Raw genomic sequence first — 23,590 nt, forward strand, 5'->3', positions numbered from 1 at the left:
TTGCAGAACAGGAAAGTATTAACAAAATTTCTCTAAAGTCTCAGAGGAGCATGCTCTTCAGTGGCAGAAAAAGTCTGAATGGCTTGGCGGCCAAAGTTGTCTTTTTAGTTAGCTCAGCTCAAGCTAAATGACAGAGCATGGAAGATGCCCTAAAGCTTTGCAGCTGGCCAGCTGTTATATCCTATGCAGGGCATAACCTGTGCAGCTAAGACTACTGCAGCAGGGATCAATATAATGAACATCTGCGGAATGAATTCAGCATCCAAAGCAGGGTTCATCTTCCTAGCTTTGTGTCTGATACCAAAACAAACTTTGGTAAGTAGTAGAGTGTACCCTCAAGCATGGAAATTGGAAAAAAAATATAAGAATTGTGCCAAGCTGAGGAGATCACAAGAGAAAATCCAAGTGGCTGCAGAAGATTTTCAAAGTATAATTCTCCAGAGTGGGCATCTATCTTGTAATACCTCATAATGTGAATAAATCTGTCCATGTTACAGCTTCTAAATGCATTAAGTGGATACTTTTTTTTAAAGAATGCTACTTAAATGGCAGTAGCTTATACTGAACATTGCCTGAAAGGACCCACAATGTTTTGTTGTAACCAAGGCTGAGGTACATCATCATCAAGGTACGCAAGGGATGGAGCCTTGGCCATGAATCAAGTTATCATATTTTTTTCAATGAGATACTTTTTTTTTTTTTTTGCAGACTATCAGGTACTCCCACAGTGCCCCTCTTCAGTCGGCAGGTCTACTGAACCCTCAACCCCATCCTCCTCTGACTTGTTCTAATCATGGTTGGGGCCAGCAAGGAAATCACTGTATCCCTAGACAGTGCCATACTGGGAGTGTTTTTCCTTTTTCTCCCACCCCTATGGATGCCCAGTAACATCCTGAGAATCAGTTATGCTTTGGACATCACTGCTAAGCCACTCTCACGTTTTCAAAGGGCTAACATTAGCAGTACACCCCACCCACTCTCAGGTATGATCATTTTTCCAGTTTCCTCCAAGGAAATTGCTCCATGTGAGAGTGCCCTCAATATGTTTGCCTCTCTTCCCTCCTGCTCAGGGTAACACAAACATCCTGTCTGTCTGTGTCATTAAGCTATGAAGACACTGTTATAAACTGGTCACCTGGACCACATTTGGAACTTTAATTCTCTACACCACTGGCATAGGCAGGTGGCCCGATATGGGTAGGACACTCCATCACTGAGTGAAAGGTAAAGGGACTGAGGCCGATGGCTGTCCGCTTGCTTCAGTGGAGTGAAGGTGGTTGGAGCGGTCTGGTGACAAAGGAGTTTGAAGATCTCTGGAGCATACCTCTAAAATGTACAGGTTTTCACAGAATGTCCAGAGTTTTCTCTCATATTTTTGATCTATTTCTCATAAAATTGTTTTCTGAAAAATCATTAGTAAATCATTGAGGTTTGAAGGCAGAAAACTAACAGACATTTGGGTTTTAGAATCATACTCTTCAGAAAATTCATGTTAATGCAAAACCTGTTATTCTATCAACTTTCTAAGTTTGTAAAATCAATATTTAAAAGTGCCCCCCCCCCCATTAATTACGGCTTTGTCCAGATTTTTTGCTGTAAGAGGTTGAGAGGTTTGCTCACGAGAGACACCGGAGACTGGTTAAGGAGATTCACTTACTTGTAAATACACTCGACCTGCCTCCAAGCAAGTACAATGTGTGCTGTGTAGCTCAGCATTAGTGCATTCTGTGTTCTGCCTCAGCAAATCCCACCCATAGTTCCTGATGAATATACGGATATTCCCACCACCTCCCTAGGACTCACCAGTTTTCAGTGGTGCATGGCAGTAGGTGGAGAGGAGAATGAAGCTGGTAGCCTGAAGTGAGAAGGCCTGAATATAGGTTGGAAAAGAACTACATAAAATGGTCAACCAATCCATTTTTATCTTTCATAAGACATATAAAAAGGTGTTTTGAAATCATTTTTTTAAAAACAGTATCAAAAATAGCTGCATAACTCCAGAATGGGAAGTGCTCTCCAGACTATTCTCACACTGGAAAGAAAACTTAAACCAGATTATTCACTTTTTTAGTTAACAGCTAATCTCAACTTTGGCATAAAGTATGCTGCTGTTTTCTTTAACATTCTATCATTATGGGAGACTATGCAACCGTTTTGTGCACCGATATTTGCAGTTCTGCTACTGCTTGACACTACCACTACCAAAACCAAGGCTGCCAAAATAATGTTAAGTCACAACAAACTTATTCAAAGAAATCCAAGGTAAACTTTTTCAACTTAAAATCTGGTCCATGCTCTTAGATGGATTAACACTGTAGAGGCCAATGTGTTGGATAACTTTAAGGAAACATTTAACTGCAGGATTTAACATACTGGTGAGACACTGATTTATTTTATTTTTATTTTATTTGCAGTTGTTTAACCAGGATAGTCCATTGGGCCTAAAGAACCCGTTTTCAATGGAGTCCTGGGGAGAAAAGCTCCACATACAGATTATACAAAGATTAAGTTCCACACATAGATTACATGAAGATTACAGAGAGTAACATTATACAATTTCTGGTTATAAGACAAATCAAATATATTTTAATCAAAAGTAATAAATGCAACAGTATTAAAAGTAGAACATTTTTTTGGGCAAAAAAAAACTGCAAACAAGCAGACATTCACTGTTGAATAAAACAAACCTGTTTTACACAAAATGTCTGACAATATTGTGGGTTAATAGCTGTCTCTGGTTTAAAATAAAAATCTCTTCCACAGGCATTTTTATATGCAGGTCCCAAAGCTCCACTGAAAATATACAAACACCGATCTAAAAGTGACAATCTTACAAATTAAAGCAAATCTTCCATGCATTAAGGCTGAAGGAAACACATCTGGGATACCATACTGATCTGAGCTGTTATGGAAACAAAGGTCTCTAAAAGGTAAGATGCAGAGATGGGTAGTAAGTTAACTGCCTAGGCCATAAGAGTAACCAGAACCAGACTTGCTCTGTCTCTGTGATTTTGCTGTATTTTCTCCTGAAGGCTCCACATGCTCCTAGTCTGGTTAATCGCAGAAAATGGAAAAGGTTACTCACCCAAGCACACAATGCCATGGAATGAATAGAAGTTACAGTCCCTAGATGCTAATGCCCCTCTGAAGAGAGTTAATCTTAGTAAAACTGCCAGCATGAATAAGACAATTTAGCTTCAGACTTTCAAAAATGTAGTACTCTTTCCAGGTACAACAGTTATGAAAATACATCAACTAAATTAATTTTCAAGCAGCTACGCTGAGTCAACAATGTCCTACACAAGCACCAGTTCCACAGCATAATGTTTACTCTTGCATGAGACACTACTTGCACTAAAGCAACTGTCCTAATTGCACAGATGTGCTGATTAAGTACAACTCTAACACCGTACTTCAAGTTACAACTGATACTGTTGATGCACCTCTTCAAAATTCCTGAACTAATCAAAGCAAAATAGAATTTCACAAGAACTTAAACAGTAGCATTGCTCGGTGCAACACAGTACTAATGAAGGCAGTTTGTTTAGTTATGTCTCTTTTTCATAGAGACAACAGACCGGGATGAAAATGTTAACATACTGTTTCACGTAATGAACTAGCAAATGCATCAATTTGGATAATAAGGTACCGAGTTGAGGAATGCATAGTTTCAATGGAATGTATTACAGCCATTTCTTTTAAAAATAAAGGCAATATTTTGTTTCACCATCTGATCTGATTCGACTTTTAATAATTTCTATTCATAAATCAAGTTAATAAACCCAGAAGATTTAGTACTCTAATTAGGCTAAGCACTGAACCGTTTAAGAACCATACAGCACTGATTTGTGCATTACACTATCATTTTTAGCTGCTGAAACATTCCTGGCACATTTGCTGGGAAGCACTAGCATGCTGAAGTTGTGAGGAATGGCTCATCTGTAATATTTCTGCAACGCAGATATTGCATACTTTATAGTCACTGCAGCAGGTACTACACTGTGTGTGCAACTTAGCATTTTGACACTACTTGGTGCAACAGTGAAATAATGTGGAAAGCATGGCATTATACTTAGAAACTACTTCTCTAACACATGGAAAAAAATAATACATCTTAACTAATTTAAAAACAAAATGCATACCTGCAGGAATCAGATGGGGGTAGAGGAGGGTATAAACTAGTACTAGTCAGTGGCGTGGTTCCTCCTGATGATGTTTCCTCCGGTGTTATTGGGTGATGTTCAAAAAATTTGGAGGCAAATAATAAACTGAAATAAAAACAATGGACAGAGATCTTAAAATGTAGACCAAATAAGCTCAAAACCAAACTGTGTAACTACTTGCAATGGATTCCATTTAACTTGCTTCTCATACATTACTCACATAGTCATTATAATTTACCAAAGAATGGTACACAACACCTCAGAATTTTAAGTAGACTTGAGAGATGGCACAGAGTCTACTTTACCTGCCCATCAAGCTTTACTATTCCACATGCACACCAGCAACCCTCATTTTGGCAAATGGGCAAGTGTATAATGAGCTCACGTTATAGCACTTCAGAAAGTAAAAAGCATCAATTATATTACACTACTGCATTGTCATGTTTCACTATTAAATGTCTATAAAATGTATGTACTTTATCAAGTTCTTCCAGGTAGCAGGTATAAATGACTTTTTAATTGAAATTCACAACTCTAGCAGAAGTGGAAACAAATGTAGGTTTTGAAACGGACAGTGGTGCATACTTGTGGTCTAGACAGTCATTTTGAATTCAGTGTCAATAATTATCTTAAATTCCATTGGAAGGCATTATCAGAATCTAGCTATGGCAGTAGCTGGGTCTATATTAGAACATCGAATATTTAACAGTTCGAATCACTAAACGTCGACCTTCAGTGATCGAACTGTTAAAACATCGAATGTTCAGAAAAAAAAATAAAACCAACAAAAAAAAAAAACTAAACTGTGTAGGCAGAGGGGCAAGGCCCCCTGCACCCCCCCCCACTACTTAAATATACCAACTCCGAGACTGCACTACATTGAAGTTCTAGCTCAGAGTTTGCCCGTAATGTAACATCATCCACATTACAGTAACTTTGTCAATCTGTTATTTACGACCTATTTGCTAATGTAGTCCATCACCATTTTGAACAGTAGTACACTTAGAGATGACTCCTGATGCACACCCACTCCCACTGGGAACCCCTCTATGAGTCTGAACACTGTCCATACTTGTGCCAATGGGTCTTGGCACATAGCTTGCAGTAATTCTACCAATGTTACTGGGACTTTGAACCACTGCAGGACTACCAAAATCAGCTTTCTTGGGAACTTGTATTTTTTCCAAGTCTAGGAATGCCCAGTTGGACTCATCTTTAGCTTCTTCTCAACTGTCTCACTGCAAACATCGGGTTTGCTGTGTTTCATCCTGATCCAAATCAGAATTGCTCATCTCCCATTTACTTTCTACTACTCTGCATAATTTTTATTCATTATCCTCTTGAAAAAGTACAGTTGTGTACACTTACCATAAATGTAGATGTCAGAGTGTATTCACTGTTGCAGTCATTACACTTGGGTTATTCCTGCTGGCAGGCTACCAGTCGGCCTGAATTCCAAAGTCTAGGTCCGGTGTCGGTTGCTGTCGCCTCTTCCCTGACGTCAGTGTGCCAAGGGTATAAAAGATGCAGCCGACGCCATTTTCTTCAGTTTTTCTTGCCTCAGATGTCAGGTGCCCCCAAAAGGGTAGGCTAAAAATATGCCAATAAAACATGCATGCACCAAAATATATTATACCTTCATCTACAAACAAATACACCACATAGGTTGTATAGATTAGAGAAGTGCAGATAAGTTCCAGCAAAGAAATGGGGGATGGTGGGTGGGTAACTTGGACTGCAACAGTGAATATACACTCGAAAATCTACATTTATGGTAAGTGTATACAACTGTACTATGTTCTTCGTGTTTCAATGTTGCAGTCATTACACTTGGGTTGAATCCCAAAGCTATGGTTGGGAGGCTGGAGCTAAATAGCATTAGGAGCGGCTATAAGGCCCTGCAAAGCCTGCCCTGGATTTAGAGTAGAGTGGTAAATGATAGTGCTTTGTAAAGGTGTGCACTGAACTCCAGGTAGCAGCCTCTAAAATGTCTTTGGGTGGTACTCCCCTGAGGAAGGTTGCTGAAGTGGCTGCTGCTCTGGTTGAATGTGGCCTAATGCCCTTAGGCACTGGCTTGCCATGTTGTGAATAGCAGAAACGAATGCAGTGGCTTATCCACTTTGAAATAGTCTGCTTTGAGATGGCCTTTCCTTCTGATCTTGCAGCATATGCCACTAGTAGTTGGCTCTGTCTTTCTGAAAGCTTTGGTTCTGTTCAAGCAGAAGCGTAGCTGTCTATGTCCAAAGATTGCAGAATTCTCTCCCCCTTATTCTGTGGGTTTGGATAAAAAGTAGGCAGATGAATAGCTTGGTTAAGGGCCACACTGGACACTACCTTAGGCATAAATGCCGGGTTTGTCCTCAGAAAAAACCTGTCTGGATAAAAAATGATAAAAGGTTCCACAGCCATGAGTGCCTGTAGCTGAGACTCGTCTTGCAGAGGTTACTGCTAGGAGCAGAGCTGTTTTCCAAGATAAAAACTTTATATCAGCTGTAGCGGCTGGCTCAAAAGGAGGCAGGGTGAGTTTTTCCAAGATATAACTGAGGTCCCATGCAGGTATTGGTGATCTCCTTGGAGGCCTTAAGCTTTTGGCTCCTCTGAGGTACTGCCTAACAAAGGATGAGAAAAGATTGGTGGCTCTGTATTGTAATGAGCCGAAATGGCAGAGAAATGAATTTTAATTGATGAAATGGATAGGCCTTTGTCCAGCATCTCAGTGAAGTATTGCAAAATCTGAGGAATATTTGGTACAGCTGTGTCAATTCCTTGTGCCTGGTTCCAAGCATAGAATCTCTTCCATTTTCCAGCGTAAGATTTTTCTGGTACTAGGCCTTCTGGCCTCCAAAATGACATCCATCACAGCTTTAGTGAGAGGCGTGTTTTGTATTACTACATTATCCGCCATGCTGCCAGATTTAAGGTCTTTAGTTGGCTGTGCAGGATCTGATTGTTTTGTTGGGAAAGTAGATGAGGTATTTGAGGCAAGGTCCAAGCAGGGCATTGAGACAAGTTCCTTAGGATTGGATACCAGTAATGGCAGGGTCAGTCTGGGGCAATCAGTATCATCTTTGGCTTCTCTTGTCTGAACTTTAGGAGTACCTTGGGGAGGAGAGGCAGAGGAGGAAAGGCATATACTGCTAGGCTTTTCCAGCTGAAAGATAGGGCGTCCATTTTCCATGCTTGTCTGTGATAAGTCCTTGTGCAGAATATTTTTAGTTGGTAGTTGTGAGGAGAGGCAAATAGATCTACATCCGGACATCCCCATTTCCTTGTTATCATGCTGAAGACTTGTGGAACCAATTTCCACTCGTGGGGATCCATGAGGTTTCTGCTTAGTTTGTCTGCCAGAGTATTTATCTTTCCTGGCAGGAATTGTGCCAGCAGATGCACTTGTAAGTCAATGCTGTGTCCCACAAAGTCATGGCTAGCCTGCAAAGGGGGTAAGAATGAGTGCCTTCCTGCTTGTTTATATACCACATAACCGTGGTGTTGTCTGTCTTTATCAGCAGTTGTCCCAGATGAAGTAGGTCCTTGAAGGCTGTCAGGGCATTCTGAACAGCTAGCATCTCTTTTTGATTGATATGTAGATGCATTTGGTTTGCGGACCATGTGCCTTGAATACATCTTCCTGCCATGTGGTTCCCCCCAGGCATAATCTGATGCATCTGTGGTTAATGTCTGCCTGCCTGGGGGTAAAGTGAAAGGCTGTCCCATGTTCTGGTGACAAGCCTTTGCCCACCATCGAAACTCCTGTTGCAAGCAGGGAATGAGGGTAATTACTGCATCCAGGCTGTGGCAATGTTGAGTCCAAACACTTTTTAGGTACCATTGAAGTTTCCTCATATGCAGTCTCTCATATGGAATTAGTAGAATGCAGGATGCCATAAAGCCCAAAGCCTGCAGAAGTTTTCTTGCAGATAACTGGGCCTTTGCTGCCAAAAGGTTGAAATAGGTAGTCAGTTGCCTTTGTTTGTCTGGCGTGAGATAAGCCATCTAGGAAGTTGCATTTAAGCTTGCACCCAGGAATATTATCTCTTGAGAGGGTACTAGTTTTGATTTCTTTTCGTTGACTGTGTACCCTAGGCCTGTTAGAAATCTCTTTACAAATGCCAGATGCTGTAGTAGAATGTCCTTGTTCTCTGCTTGAATGAGGCAGTCGTCCAAGTAAGGATATATTTGTATTCCTCTTTGTCTGCAGAATGCAATTACTGGTGCCAGACACTTTGTGAAGACCCTGGGCACAGTAGATAAGCCAAAAGGCAGTGCAAAGAATTGGTAGTGCATTGAGCCAGCTTTGAATCTGAGGTATCTTCTGCATGTTTGTCTGACTGGGACATGCAGGTATGCCTCTTTTAGGTCTAAAGTCACAAGCCAAGCCTTCTTGCCCAGCATGGGCAGAAGTTGCTGTAGAGTCAACATTTTGAATTTGGTATATCCAGATATGAGTTTAGAATAGATAGGTCCAGTATTGGTCTCCAGGTCTTGTCCTTTCTTGCTACCAAGAACAGTCTTGAATAAAATCCTTGTCCCTGTTCTTGCTCTGGTACTTGCTGAATGGCCCTGATGTCCATGAGGGATGAGACTTGCATTTGAGCCTCTGCCCATTGATGTTTTGGCAGGTCTGGCTAACCGTTTGCCCTTGGCAGGGTATGGAAGTGAAACTTGTAGCCTTGTGACACTATGTCTAGGACCCATTTGTCCTGGGTTATTATGTGCCAATTTTGAGAAAAAAGTGCTAGTTTTCCCCCTAAAGGTGCTGCCAGAAGATAAGTGCTTGGTGCAGGCAGGGGGAAGTCATTGGGACTGTTTCCTGTATGGCTGTGATTTATCTTCTCCACTTTTGGAGGTAGAAGCACCCCACTGTTTAGACCTGTACGAACCTTGGGACTGGGATCTGCCCCTTGGGCATCTGTATCTGCCCCTTTGTGGTCTGTCTGACACTGGAAAGGACCAGTTCTTTGTAGGCCAGTGTCTGCTAAATCTTGGAGGTTGTACCTGTAAAAAATCTTTAACCGTTTGCATAGATTTAGCTTTGTCCTCCATTTTCTTTAACACCTCCTCTACTTTAACACCAAACAAGGTATCATGCTGTAATGGAGCATCTAATAATTTTGCTTTGATATGGTCAGGCAGATTTTGTTCCTTTAACCAAGCATGCCTCCTGATGACAGAACCTGTAACAGCGGCCCTGCAGGAGGCCTCCAAATAATCAAAACCACGTTGCAAAGTATGCTTTCCAACTTGCTCAGCTGCATGCAATAAATCCTGCATTTCTTTGTTTTCTGCACATTCAGAATTTATCAACATTTTCTGTTTAAGCAGTGACATAACATATTGCTGATATTTGAGTATATGAAACTGACAATTTAAAGCCCTTATAGCCAAGGTAGCAGAGGTGTAAATCTTCTTCCCCCGTCTATCCAATGTCCTAGAATCCCTGTCAGAGGGGGTAGAGTTTTTTTGCAGTGGATGCCTTGACCCCTTTGGGACCCTGCAAGACTGTCTCTGGGTCAGCAGCAGGGTTTTTGAAAAGGAATTTATGAGAGTCAGGAACCCTGTAGTACCTGCCCGGCTTAACAGGAGCTGGAGGTAAGGAGTCAGGGGTCAGACTGGACTCTGAAAATACATCAGCTACAATGTTTAACACAGGTGGAATAGCTAGGGGCCTGTGTTGTGGGAGTAAAAGGAAGTCTCTGAGCCTTTTCTTAGATTCTGAATAATCTTGGCTCTCCCAGTGGAAGTTTTTCCTCATGGTATGCAATGTTTCCCCAAAAGAGTAATCCTCAGGAGGAGAGGTTGAAGGGATAGATTCTTCAGCATCAGAATCCTCATAGGGAGGAAGAGAGTTATTCCTGATCAGAAGAGGAATCAGATGAAATGGAAAACTGATCTGAAGATTCATATTCTGTCTCTTGCCTAGGCCTCTTATCAGGAGGGGGATGGGAACCCCTGATCAAAGTAATTAAGTCTTCGGCCATTTTGAGCATCTGTTTTTTGGGCATGCAGGCCTGACCATGAGGCTGTTGTACTTGTTTCTTTGTCTTTAAAGGTGCTCTAGTCTTTGCCTTTGTAGATGGAATCGCTTTAATGCCTGTTCAGCGGCTCCAGACCCATCTGAGGGAATAGTCTCCGAAGGTCCAATACCTTGAGCTTCCAGCGGCCTAGGTGACTCCACGTGGGAGTCTGTAGCAGCTTGCAGGTCCAAGGTAGCGGATATCAGGGGCTGCGAAAGCACCTCACTGAAAACCGACGAACCGGCGACTGGCTTAGAGGAAGTCTAGTCAGTTTTGGACCTCGGATGCCTGTCCTTTTCTTTGCGTTTCTTGTGAATTCCGGTAGTCGGAGTGCTATCCGATGGCATTGTGTAATTAAATCTTCTGCCAAGAAATACAATTATTAACTTTTTCTGACATCGGTCTGGAGCAAAAAAAAAGTTTGCCCCAAAGGGGTACTTGGCTTTTAATGAAGACCTCGGATCTGAAATTCGAACACGAAAATCTCAGGAGTCGGCCGACCAGCACTTGTGAACTGCTTCTGGCACTGCGCGGCAAGAAAGACTGAAGAAAACGGCGTCGGCTGCATCTTTTATACCCCTGGCGCACTGACATCAGGGAAGAGGTGACAGCAACTGACGCCGGACCCAGACTTTGGAATTCAGGCCGACTGAGGGTAGCCTGCCAGCAGGATAACCCAAGTGTAATGACTGCAACAGTGAAACACGAAGAACATCCATTATGCCAACTGTGCCTTTTTAGACAGGAAGATTGCACACACAATTGTAATTTCTGAACCTTTTCAACTTTCTGCAAGGTGAAGCACTTAATGCAATCAGCACACAGAAATATGTTCTTTAACAGTCTCTTTGAATGATATGTAATAGAACCTTTTCTTTCTCCATGATTTTGACATCTGTGGTTGCTGACCATCAAGCCTTCTCTCCCCAGACATTACTGTCCAAAGTTTAGGCTGTCATCCATGAGGTTGTCTATTTGGTCTCTCTGGCATCAAAGTCATGACAGCATTTTTCACTTAAGGCCTAATCCTGCTTCTGATGGTGACAGGAGCACTTGCATCGCTAGAAGTGGCTGCTCACACCCATCTGTGCATGGACTCTCTTCCCCATGTGCCAAAGGCTACCACTTTCGTATTATGTGAACACATCCATATCTCCCTTGCACCAGTTCCCTGCATTATGAAAACCTTCCTCTCTGCAGCAAGACCTTGTTAATACAGCAGTGGCATGACCTAGATGGAAACCACTGTTTCTTCCACCCAGGATAAGTAAGCCCATCATCCCCTGCCTGTGCAATCAAGTGCCTGAGCTAGGACTCAAACTCTGACAAACTGCGCTGTAGTCAGGACTTTATCCCTCTACGTCACAAGCACCATCGATGAACAACTTTAAAACCAAGCCAGACACCTGAAAGCGAACTCTTCACCTTTTTTATTTCTTTTGGTAAATATTACTCCGGCTTTTTCATGGTGTTAAAGCAAAACAGCTCACCCCATGACTTGCAAGGAAGAGGGCAAACTGGATACAATACAATGTTTTACAGAGGAAGGCAGAGGGTACCACTGCTAAAAGCAATTCAGCAGACAGGAAAGGAATCTCTATATCATACCTAGACTATCCAATTCTGTTTACATGCAACATTTCTATCTCTATCAAAAATCTCTATCAAAAAGTATACCATTTGTAAATATGTAAATATCTACCCGTTGTATGTAACTTAGAGCCTCATTAAGAGGTAGTATTTATGTACTAAACCTATTATCAGCATTTTTAATGTATCTGTATAACTATCTGGCTTGAACGAATCTGGAAACAATAAGCTTTTTATATTCAATATTCTTTTCTCTATGTATGTATGTTGGAGCTTTTCTCCCCGGGCCGCCGCTGAAAATGGATATGTATCCAGTCGGACTATCCCAATCAACAAATGTAAAATAAATAATAAAAATAAATAAATATTTCAGACAAAATAAAAGGAAACGACTTACCACAGACAATGAAAGTTTTAAACAGTGCAAAATAAATTATAAATCAGACTTTCTACAACCATCAGTGAATCATAGACCCGTGGATGAATAAATAAGACTGTAAATCTTCAGCCAAGAAAAAGAAAACCAGAAGCAACAGTAATGTTAAGTAAAAATAAACTTCACAGGATAGTTTCTACAAGAAAAAAAAATGAACTACCAGTTTGAGTCATGCAAAAAATGTTTTAATTACTTACTCTAACTGGTCATAATTTACACACATTAGTGGTACTTCTGTGCTACAACGTTGGTGGAATTTGTAGCCACATGTTTGGCAACGGAACCCCTGAAATAGCAACTTTCGGCAGAAATCACAAAATGCCAGTGTAAAGAAAGTCTTCCGCACCTGCAAAAAAACATAACTCTATTATGTTACACTGTACTAAAACATATATAATGAGTTTTAAGCATTTTAATATCTTAATATGGACTAAACTTCAAGCAGTTACTAACAGTTTGGCAAACACTTCCCAATAATCACTAGTAAAGTGAAATTTGACTCCTACAACCTTCTTATGGTACATAAGACTAATATGGATCAGTATATGCGTCATCCACATGACAGGCAAAAAAGCAAACATTCACCACTCCTGAAGCAGATTAAACTAGTAGTTTTTAAAACAATTAAAATATGCAAGTCAAATGAACACTATGGTGGTCCTGACAATTAGAATACACAGTTGTGCAAAATCTTGCCGTAACAGTAGATGTCCTTCTGTTCACTGTTCCAATAGTCTTCTCCTAAGGGATCTCCTGCCAAGCATAGCCCATTGTCCAGCCAGTATACAAAGGCCATCAGCTCTTACAGGCACCATATGTCATACATATGCTCCCCGCACACTACATAAAGGTGATGTACGGGTGCAAATACTTAGAACTGAAAAAGCGCTCGGAGGAACAGAATACCCTCAGGGAAAAATAGGAACATATGCATCCAGAAGGAAAAAGAAAGAAGAAAAAAGGGCCTCTTGGCCAGGAGGACAACCAGAGCACACAGCAAGAGTCAGGACATGGGAGAAGGTGGAAGGGACCAAATACTGCAACACTAAACAGAAGGACATTTACTGTTATGTAAGATTTTACACAACTATACTATGTCCTTCAATATCACTGTTGAAGTATTCTTCCCCTAAGACAGAGTAAAAGAGCTCAAGAGGATGCCTGGAAGGAGGAAGGTAGAAAGGAACCCTCCGCAAACCCATGCAGGATAGCCCTGGTAAAAACTACCCTGGCAAAAAAATCCAGCTTGTAATATTTAGTGCAAGTATGAATGGACCAAGTAGCAGCCTCAAAGATAGAATTCACATCCAGTCCCTTGAAAAAGCACCAGAGGAGGCAACTGCCCTAGTAGAATGCACTTTTACAGATGAGGAAAGCTTTAAAAAGAATAAGAAATGGCCTTAGAAACCCAGGAGAAGATGATTTGATTAAAAATAGCCAAACCCAAAGTCCTGGAATGAAAAGAAAAAAAGCTGCTTAGATTTGCAAAAAACATTCATTTTATCTAAATAATATCCGAGCTGTCTATGCAAATCCAAGGTTTGAAGAACCTTTTCACTGGCAGACCGTGGAAAAGGAAAAAAGGAAGGAAGATGAACAGATTGATTACGGGACAACTCATTGGTCAACATGGACATAAAAAATGGCTAGTATGAAGAGAGACCCTGTCTCTCTGGAAAACTAAAACAAAGAGAAATGGCCATGACAGCCTGAAGTGCAGACACTCTTGGCCAAAGAACCAAAAGCAGAACGGTCTTCAAGTACAATGTTGCAAAGAAGCTGAGGAAGCAGACTTAAAAGGATCTTGAGTTTTTTTTTTTTCAAGTAGGCTTGTAAGAGCCCTATGGCCATTAGCCTAGTAACCTCCTATGATCCCACAATCCTATGAAGTACAAAACTGCAGTCCCAAGAAGGCAGAATAAGCTTGCCAGGAGGCATGATATGAAGTACACTTTAAGGAATTGTTTGACCTCAAACCTAGAGGCCAGATGTGGACTCGAGGGCAAAAAAAAATCAGAAATGGTTGACAGCTGAGCTTTTAAATGAGAACCGAAGAAATTCCACTGACAGAGGATCCTGATGGTGACAGAGGCATAAGACAGAAAATCTTTTCCATTTGGACATATATGATTTCCTGGCCGCCTGCAGAACCTGAAGCATGTCCTCAGAAAACAGGCGACTAAAAAGGATCAAAACCCTATCACCCACAATGTCATCTGAAGTGTGGATAAGTGAGAATGGATAAGACACCCCCCTATCTTGTATGAGAAGATCCAAACAGTGAGGTAACTTGTGGTGATTGTCCCTGGCCAAGTGAGAAAGAAGAGGGATCCAATGCTGTCTGGGACAAAAAGGAGTTTCCAGCAAGATTTTGGGAGACTCCTGCCTGATCTTGTGCAGAACTTGTGATAAAGGAAGTGAGGGGGAGGCATACAGAAATATTCCTTTCCAAGGAGGAGACAGGGCGTCCACTTTCCAAGCCATAGAACACTGGACTCTGGAACAAAATAGAGGAAGTTGTCTGTTGAAAAGGGAACCGGAAAGATCTACCTGAGGAATACCCCACCGATGGACAATATCCAGGAACACATCTCTGTGAAGCATCCATTAAAGTGTGTGTGTGCTGGACCTGCTCAGAGAGTCTTCCACTAGACTGTGCCCTGAGGGAATGTAAACTGCCTGGAGAGTCAGAGCTAGTCTGCAAAGATAAGAACTTGTGCCACCCTGCCTGTTGACATACCGCATCACTGTCATTTTGTCTGTGAAAACTTTGAGAGGTTCGGGATGAAAGAAGGAATGAAAGGCTTACAAAGCAAGAAGCAGAGCCCTCATTTCCTTTATGGTCTGACTTTTGATGCGGAAGCAAGAGACTATGAACTTTTAGTGGCCGACAGGAAGCATCCAACCCCTGTCTGAGGCATTTGTAAAGAGCTCCTGAGTGGGAACTGCAGCCTAAAAAGGAAGCCTTGGGTTGAGAGAAAGCTGAAGAATCCACTACTTAAACTCGAGCTTGAGACAGGGAAGAAACATTACCAGAACTTCAAGGAGTGGCAAATGCTATGCTGAAGCCATACCAATTTGAGGTACCACTGAAGTCTCCTCATATGGAGCCTGATGAGAGGGAGCATGGGAATATAGGAAGCCATGAACCCCAGAATCCTGAAAAATTCCTTGGCTGTGACAATTCCCACAGGAAGAGGGGACTGGAAAATGGCAACTTGGAAAGGGCCTTGGGCGCAGGTAGAGATACCAACATGGGACCTGTCTGAAGTCTGAAACCAAGGAAAATATGATTCTGGGAGGGTGTCAGAACTAATTTCTGGAAGTTTATGGTGAATCCCAGGCTCTGTAACAGGGAAGTAGTTAACCTGAGATCCTGAAGAAGAGTGCTGGAGAAGGAGCTTGAATAAGCAGATCATCTAGATAGGGAAAAATGTGAAATCCTTGAATCCTGCAAAAAGCAATGACAGCAGTGAGGCATTTGTTGAATACCCTTAGGGCAACAGGGAGGCCAAAGAGCAAAGCACAGAACTGAAAATGCAAGGAAGAGAAAGAAAAATGTGAAAACGCCCTGAACAGGGGATGGATAGAGATCTGAAGGTACACATCCCTGAGATCCAGAGATACCAGAAAAGCCTGGGGGAGAAGAGGAGGAAATAACATCTGCAGAGAACATCTGAAAGGAAGGAATTGTGAGAAAAATGTTCAGCAGGGAAAGATCCCCAACTGGTCTCAATGTGCCATCTTTTTGTGGGACCAAAAACATCCTGCAATAAAAACCTTACCCTACCTGAATGAGAGGCACAGCTTGAATGGTGCACTGAGCCAAAAAAGAGTGAAGAACCTCTGGGAAATGAGAGATCTGTTCCTGAAGAGGTTGAGGAATACATTAAAAGGGAAGAAGGGATTTCCAAACCATGAGATATCCCTGATGGATAATGGACATAACCCAAGAATATGAAGTGATATGAATCCAATTTGGGAGTGACAGGGAAGAGACAGGGACAAGGGAATTTGGCCGAGGGAGGGGGAATCAAACAGTCAAACAGAACCAGACTTGCCTTGGAAAGAAGGTTTTTGGGCAGCCAGAATGAGTAGGCGGCACATATCTAGAACCCTTCTTGCCCTTGAGAAGATGGCAAGACTGTCTATAACAAAGGCAGATTTAGAGGGATAAGTCCTCTGAAATTTAGGAATAGGAGAAACAAAAATAAGTTTCAGTTCCCGTAAGGCTCTAGCCTTGTCCTGAAGAGACTTGAAAATGTCAGCAGCAGTAGATCCAAGAAGGCTTTTATTACCCCAAGGAGCACATAAACGTTTGGCCTTTATATCATCAGGTAAAACCTGAAGAGAAGGCTAAGCCTAACGCCTCATAACTAAAACAAAGGCAGCAGCCTGGAAGAGCCATCACCTGCATTCACAGCTGCATCTGACTGAATGGCAGGCAATTTGAGAAGTGGAGCTCAGCAGGGAAAGGGCCAAAGCCTTTCCCTCAGAGTCAGGAAAGTGAGAAACCACCTTAGAAACCTGAGAAAGAACAGCCAAAACATATCTGCTCGTAAGAGTCCAGACGTTGATGGCCCTAAAGGACAAAGTGGCAGCAGTGTAAACTTTCTTGCTCAGCCTTTCCATTGCCCTACTTTCCTTATCAGAAGTCATAGCTTGGTGGAGGGCAACAACTTGGATGGCTTGTCAGAAGAGACTTGACACTACACAAGGATCTGCAGAATGGCATTTATAAAGAAATTTGCACTCCTCAGGCACTTTATAGAATCGGTTTGACTTCTTAGGTGCAGCAGGCGGAAAGTCAGTGGCTACAGAAGTTGCCAAGAAAATATCCAGAAAGGCAGCCAGAATAGGAGGGACAGTAGATGGCTTGGAAGACTCCATCTACAGATGCTCATAGCACCTTTTATGAATATCAGAGACTTAATCATCCCACTTAATATAATCCATCATATGGACAACAGTATTCTCAAAGCAGAGATGTTCCAAAGAGAAGTCTGGACTTACAAAGTCCTCATCCTCTGAACCATAGTGTAGGGAAGAAGCCATTTGGGAAGAATAAGCCAAGGATTGCTCCCCTGAGTCCAGATCCTCATCTGAGGAATCCAATTTCCTAGGCCTCTTGAGTTGAGTGGAAGACCAGGGAGAAGCAGGAACACAGACCTCTTAAGGTGGCTTCAATGCCATCAAAGCATTAAATAAACCCGGAGTAAAATCCTGTCATCCACGTTGGGAATCCTTCACAACAGGGGAAATGTACATTGTTTTCGGTTTCTTTTTCTGTGGGAAGTCCACACAAAACACCCTCAGAGGATCAGACCCTTGATTCAACTGTATAATGCTAACAGGAATCTCTTTCTGAGATCTGAGGAATCCTCCTCAGTCTTTCAGATATAACCAGCTGAGGTTCAATGTTAGGCACATATGTTTAAAAAGCCTGCGAGGATGTGCAAGAAACCAGATCCATGACGGCCTCCGAAAGGGTTGCAGCAGCAGAATCTGAAGCAACTACCAGACTTTCCCTCAAGGCTTTCAAGAGCCTTAAGACAGACGTCCAGGGGAGACTGGACAGCAGCTGGATCAGACCTAACCATTTTGGTCTTCTTGGCAGACAGCTGGCCCTCAGGATGGGAGGATTCCACCGTAACACAATAAGCCAACAACTCAAGATGCTGACTCTCCAGGTATATGGACAAGGAGGAGGGACTGCTATGAATGGTCTTGGGTACAAATGTCTGACAGACAGAACACAGAGGATGGTTGTGGGAAGCACCCAAACAAAAAAGACAATGGCCACAACAGTCTTTATGTGGAATCTGCCTCCCACAATGACATTTTCCCTTTCTAGATGAAATGAACACAATGACAACAAACTTAGAAGAGAAGAAACTTCAGTGAGGGACTATTTTGAAAAAATGACAGGGGCATAGAAGTTCTAAGCATCTGTCTATACCTCACCTTTATGACCTATGTCATGTGTGGGATGCATACCTGTAATGCATGGCACCTGAAAGAGCTGAAGGCTTTGGTATACTGGCCAAATATTGGGCTGTCCATGGCAGGAGATCTCTTAGGTGAAGACTACTGCAACAGTGATATGGAAAGACATCCATATGGACAGTCATAAAAAATTAAAACCACTGACAATGTTCACATAATGCACATTGCCATCACCACTACTCTACTACATTATCCTTGCCACTCTACTGGAGAGTTTATAAAGTACAGCTGTGTACACTTACCATAAATGTAGATGTTAGAGTGTATTCACTGTTGCAGTCATTACATTTCAGTTATCTGCCTGCAGGTAGCCCTCAGCCGGCCTGAATATCAGTCTTGGATTCCTGCGTCGGATGCTGTCTTTTCTTCCATGACATCAGGTCGTTAGGGGGTATAAAACATGCAGCTGGCGCCATTACATCAGTTTTTCATGCCCCAGATGTCAGGTGCCCCCATAATGGGAAGCAATTATATGTTAGGTTACACCTCCAACAAAAAGCAAATACACCAGAAAGCTTAAATACACCAAACAAGAAGGAAGGTAGAGGCAAGAGAAGTCAGGGGGCTGGAGGGAGGGTAACCAGGACTGCAACAGTGAATACACTCCAACATCTACATTTATGTTAAGTGTACACAACTGTACTATGTTCTTCGTGTTTCACTGTTGCAGTCATTACATTTGAGTTGATTCCCAAAGTTAAGGAAGGGAGGAGGAATTTAGAGAGCATTAGGACCTGCCATTAAGCCCTGCAAGACTGCAGTGGCAGTCTTGCAAAACCAGCTCTGGATTTAGAAAAAATAGGCATGTGGTAATGCTTGGTGAAGGTATGTACAGAGCTCCAGGTAGCAGCTTCAAGAATGTCCCTGGTAGGGACTCCTCTGAGGAAGGCTGTAGAGGTAGATACAGCCATGGTGGAATGTGATATCTCCTGTGGGGTAGTTTTCCATGGTGCTTATAGCAGAAATTAATGCAATGGGCTATCCACTTAGAAATGGTTTGCTTTGAAATGGCCTTCCCCTCTGCCCCTGCAGCAAAGCCAACTAGCAGCTGTTCAGATTTTCTGAGAGGCTTGATCCTGTCCAAATAAAATTTAAGTTGTCTGTGCATGTCCAAAGAGTGCAGTATTCGTTCACCTTTGTTTTGTGGGTTCGGGAAAAAGTAGGCAAATTAACGGACTGATTAGGGCCACACTAGACACCACCTTGGGCATAAAAGGAGGATTGGTCCTGAGGGAAACCCTGTCTGCATGGAAGACAATGAAGGGCTCCACTGCCATGAGGGCCTATAATTCAGACACTCTTCTTGCTGAAGTGATGGCTAGAAGAAAGGCTGTTTTCCAAGAAAGGAATTTCAACTCTGCAGTTGCAGCTGGTTCAAATGGAGGGAGAGTGAGCTTTTCCAATACAAAGTTAAGGTCCTAGGATGGAGTAGGGGCTCACCTGGGGGGTCTTAAATATTTGGCCTCTCTGAAGAACTGCTTTAGCAGGGGGTGAGAGAAGAGGGGTGGTTCAGTATTATTATGTGCTGAAATTGCAGAGGCATGAATTTTTAATTGACGAGAAGGATAGGCCCTTGTGGAGCATTTCTGTTAATTACTGAAGAATATGAGGTAGGTTGGGCACTGTGTTGTGCCCTTCCCCTGAGTATGGCTCCAGGAACAGTATCTTTTCCACTTTTCAGCACAAGATTTTCTAGTGCTATGCCTCCTTGCTTCCAGAATAACATCTAACACCTGCTTACTGAGGGATGCTATTGGAGAGCTCAAGGGATTAGCCAGGCTGCAAGGTTCAGGGTTTGAAGCGGAGGGTGCAGAATCTGGCCTGCCTGCTGGTACAGCAGGGAAGCTGTCTGAGGTAGGTGCCATGGCTCCAGCAGTATCATACTGCATAAGAGGGGGTACCAATGCTGGCGTGGCCAGTCTGGTGCAATCAGTATTGTCCTTGGTTTGTCCTGTCTGATCTTTAGCAGAACCTTCGAGAGGAGAAGCAGACGGGGAAAGGCATAAACTGAGAGGCTTTCCCAGGTAAAGGACAGGGCATCCACTTTCCAAGCTTGACTGTGGGGAGTCCTTGTGCAGAATTTGTCCAATTGGTAGTTCTGGGGGGAGGCAAACAGGTCTATTTCTGGAGTCCCCCATTTGTTCAAGAAGTTGAAAATTTTTGGTTCCAGTTTCCATTCATGTGGGTCCATGAGATTTATGATTAGATCGTCTGCCAGTGAACTTAGCTTGCCTGGCAGGAATTGACCTTGTAGGTGCACTTGGTAGCTCAATGCTGTGTTCCACAGAGCCATGGCTAATCTGCCGAGAGGGTACGAGTGGGTTCCCCCCTGCCTGTTTATGTACCACATAACTGTGGTGTTGTCTGTCTTTACCAATAATTGTCCTGGAAGGATGTGGTCCTTGAAGGTCGTCAGGGAATTCTGTACAGCTAACATTTCTTTTTGGTTGATATGCAGGTGAATCTGACTCTGGTTCCATTTGCCCTGAATGCACTGCCCTGCCAAGTGAGCCCCCCATCTACAGTCTGATGCATCTGTTGTTAGGGTTTGGCCGGCAGCGAGTATACTGAAAGGGAGCCCCTTGTTGAGGTGGCAGGCCTAGGGAACTCTGTCTTTATACAAGGAATGATAGGAATCATTGTTTCCAGGTCCTAAGAATGTTGACACCATAGGCTTTTTAGATACCATTGTAGCTTCCTCATATGCAGTCTTGCATATGGAATTAGTAGAATGCAAGAGGCCATGAACCCCAGGGCTTGCAGAATTTTCCTTGCAGATAGCTGGATCTTTGTGGCCAGCAGTTTGCAGGCTGTCAAATAAACTTGTTTCTCTGGCATGAGGAAAGCCATCTGGGAAGTTGTGTTCAAGCTGGCTCCCAGGAATACAATCTGTTGGCAGGGTACTAGGTGAGATTTCGTTTTGTTTATGGTGTACCCCAGCTAGGTTAGAAGTTTCTTTACAAATGCCAGATGTTTTAGTAGCAAGTCCTGGCTTTCTGCATGAATCAGACAATCGTCCAGGTATGGGTATATTTGAATATTTCTCTGCTTGCAAAATTCAATGGCTGGAGCTAGACACTTTGTGAATACCCTGGGCACAGTAGATAAGCCAAAGGAAAGTGCAGAGAACTGACAGTGCATGGAGTCTGCTCTGAAGCGTAGGTATTTCCTACAAGATTCCCTTATTGGAATGTGCAGGTAAGCTTCCTTTAAGTCTAAGGTTGCCAACCAGGCATCTTTGCCCAGCATAGGGAGCAGCTGTTTAAATGTTAGCATTTTGAATTTCGGGATTACCAAAAAGGTGTTTAGAACAGAGAGGTCCAGGATAGGATGCCAGGAGCTGTCTTTTCTGGGTACGAGGAAAAGTCTTGAGTAAAAACCTTGTCCCCTTTCTTCTGCTGGGACAGGTTGAATAGCCCTGATATTGAGAAGAGAGAGAACCTGCTGTTGAGCCTCTGCCTACTGATTTGGGGGTAGGTCTGGCCAACCGGTTGGGGTTGGTAAGGTGTGGAAGTGTAATTTGTATCCTTGAAAACTATATTTAAAACCCACTTGTCATGGGTAATGAGTTCCCAGTTTTTTGCATGCAGGGCGAGCTTTCCTCCTAAGGGAGCAGGCAGTTGAGCAGGGCTTGGAAGGGTAAGGTTAAGTCACTGAGACATTTTTCCATGGGGGGGGGTAAGGCTTACTACTTCCAGCTTTGGAAGTGGGAGCCCCCCACTGCTTAGGCCTGTGTGTAGCCTGAGACTGTAGCCTAGGTGGTCTGCTGCTCCTGGGTTTGGACTGAGAAGGCCTGGAAGAGACTGGAAAGGATGAATTCTTAGAAGGCCAATGCCTACTAAATCTGTGAGGCTGTACTTGCAGGAAATCTTTAACAGTTTGCACAGATTTAACTCTTTCCTCCTCCTTTTTAAGGACGACTTCTACTTTGTTGCCAAACAGGCAGTCCTGGTTTAAGGGAGCATCCAATAATTTAGCTTTAACATGATCTGGCAAGTTTTGCTCCTTAAGCCAAGCATGCCTTCTAAGGACAGATCCAGTGACAGCAGCCCTGCAAGATGCTTCTAAAGAGTAAAAGCCACATTGCAAAGTATGTTTACCAACTTGTTCAGCAGAATGCATTAAATCCTGTAATTCTTTATGTTCAGCAGAGTCAGGAATCAACATCATTTTCTGTTTAAGTAGTCCCAAAATATGCTGCTGATACTTTAACATATGAAACTAGCAATTTAAGGCTCTAATGGCCAAAGTAGCAGAAGTGTATACCTTCTTACCCCATCTGTCCAAGGCCCTGAAATCTCTATTAGAGGGGGTAGGGTTTTTGGCAGCAGTAGCCTTAATGCCCTTTGGTCCTTGGGAAATGGTCTCTGGATCCGCAGTAGGATTCTTGAAGAGGAACTTGTGAGAGTCAGGTACTCTGTAATACCGGTCAGGTTTCCTGGGAGGTGGAGGTGAAGTGTCTGGGGCCAGGCTAGATTCCGAGAAGGCATCCTCTACAATGTCCAGAACAGGAGGGATAAATAATGGCCTGTGTTGAGGGAGGAGTAAGAATTCCCTAAGTCTCTTTTTTGAGTCAGAGTAGTCCTGGCTTTCCCAGCGGAAATGCTCCCTAAGAGTGTGCAAGGTTTTAGCAAAAGAAAAATCTTCTGGAGGGGAAGCAGAGGTAATGGAATCCTCTGCATCAGAATCCTCATAGGTAGATAAGGGTAAATCCTGGTAATCATAAGAAACAGAAATTTCAGAATCCTGATCAGAAGAATCAGAAGGAAAATCAGTTCTAGGTCTCTTAGAAGGGGAAGGCTGGCTTCCCCTAATTAAAGTAATAAGGTCTTCAGCCATTCTAAGCATTTGTTTTTTAGGTATATGGGCCTGACCATGAGGTTTGGACGTCGGTTTTCTAGGCATAGGTCGAGTTTTAGGCCTTGATGACGAAGATGGCGTCTGTTTAAAATGCAAATCTGTAGGCCTGAATACACCCTCAGAAGCCGGTGCCTGCACAGCGGCTCTGGACCCATCCAAGGTAGAGACATCCGCAGGTTCCATAGTCGAAGAAGCATCTTGCGGCATACCGGACTCCGAATGGGTCTCAGTAGAGGCCTGTGAATCTGCAGTGGTAGGTATCAGGGGCTGCAAAAGCGCCTCACTGAGTACCGGCGAACTGGCGACTAGCTTAACGGAAGTGTCGGCAGTTTTGGACCTATGCGGTCTGTCTGTCTTTATCCTTATGTTTTTTTTGGAATATCAGTAGTCTGATGGCATAGTTAAACAGAGTACCAAAATAATTTGCTGTGAAAATAGACAGATGATGAATAGTTTGGGGGCTGAATAAGGCACAAAACAGACAGCGAGGGACATCGTGGTCTGGGCCTAAGCAAGGAATG

The 23,590-nt window shown here is 42.9% G+C and overlaps 1 protein-coding gene across 1 annotated transcript in view; it reads right to left on the reverse strand.

Moving 5' to 3' along the window:
- The window catches only part of BRAF (B-Raf proto-oncogene, serine/threonine kinase), a 1,627,514-nt gene that overhangs the window by 1,074,727 nt on the left and 529,197 nt on the right, over nucleotides 1-23,590 (reverse strand). The window contains exons 6-7 of the mRNA XM_044088485.1: nucleotides 12,401-12,549; nucleotides 4,143-4,268 (exon numbers count right to left, since the gene is read on the reverse strand). Of these exons, the coding sequence (XP_043944420.1) occupies nucleotides 4,143-4,268; nucleotides 12,401-12,549 (275 nt within the window). The remainder of the gene's footprint in view (nucleotides 1-4,142; nucleotides 4,269-12,400; nucleotides 12,550-23,590) is intronic.

This window comes from Protopterus annectens, chromosome 11.part0 (genome assembly GCF_019279795.1).
Source record: "Protopterus annectens isolate FY-2018-M chromosome 11.part0, PAN1.0, whole genome shotgun sequence".
NCBI lineage: Eukaryota > Metazoa > Chordata > Ceratodontiformes > Protopteridae > Protopterus > Protopterus annectens.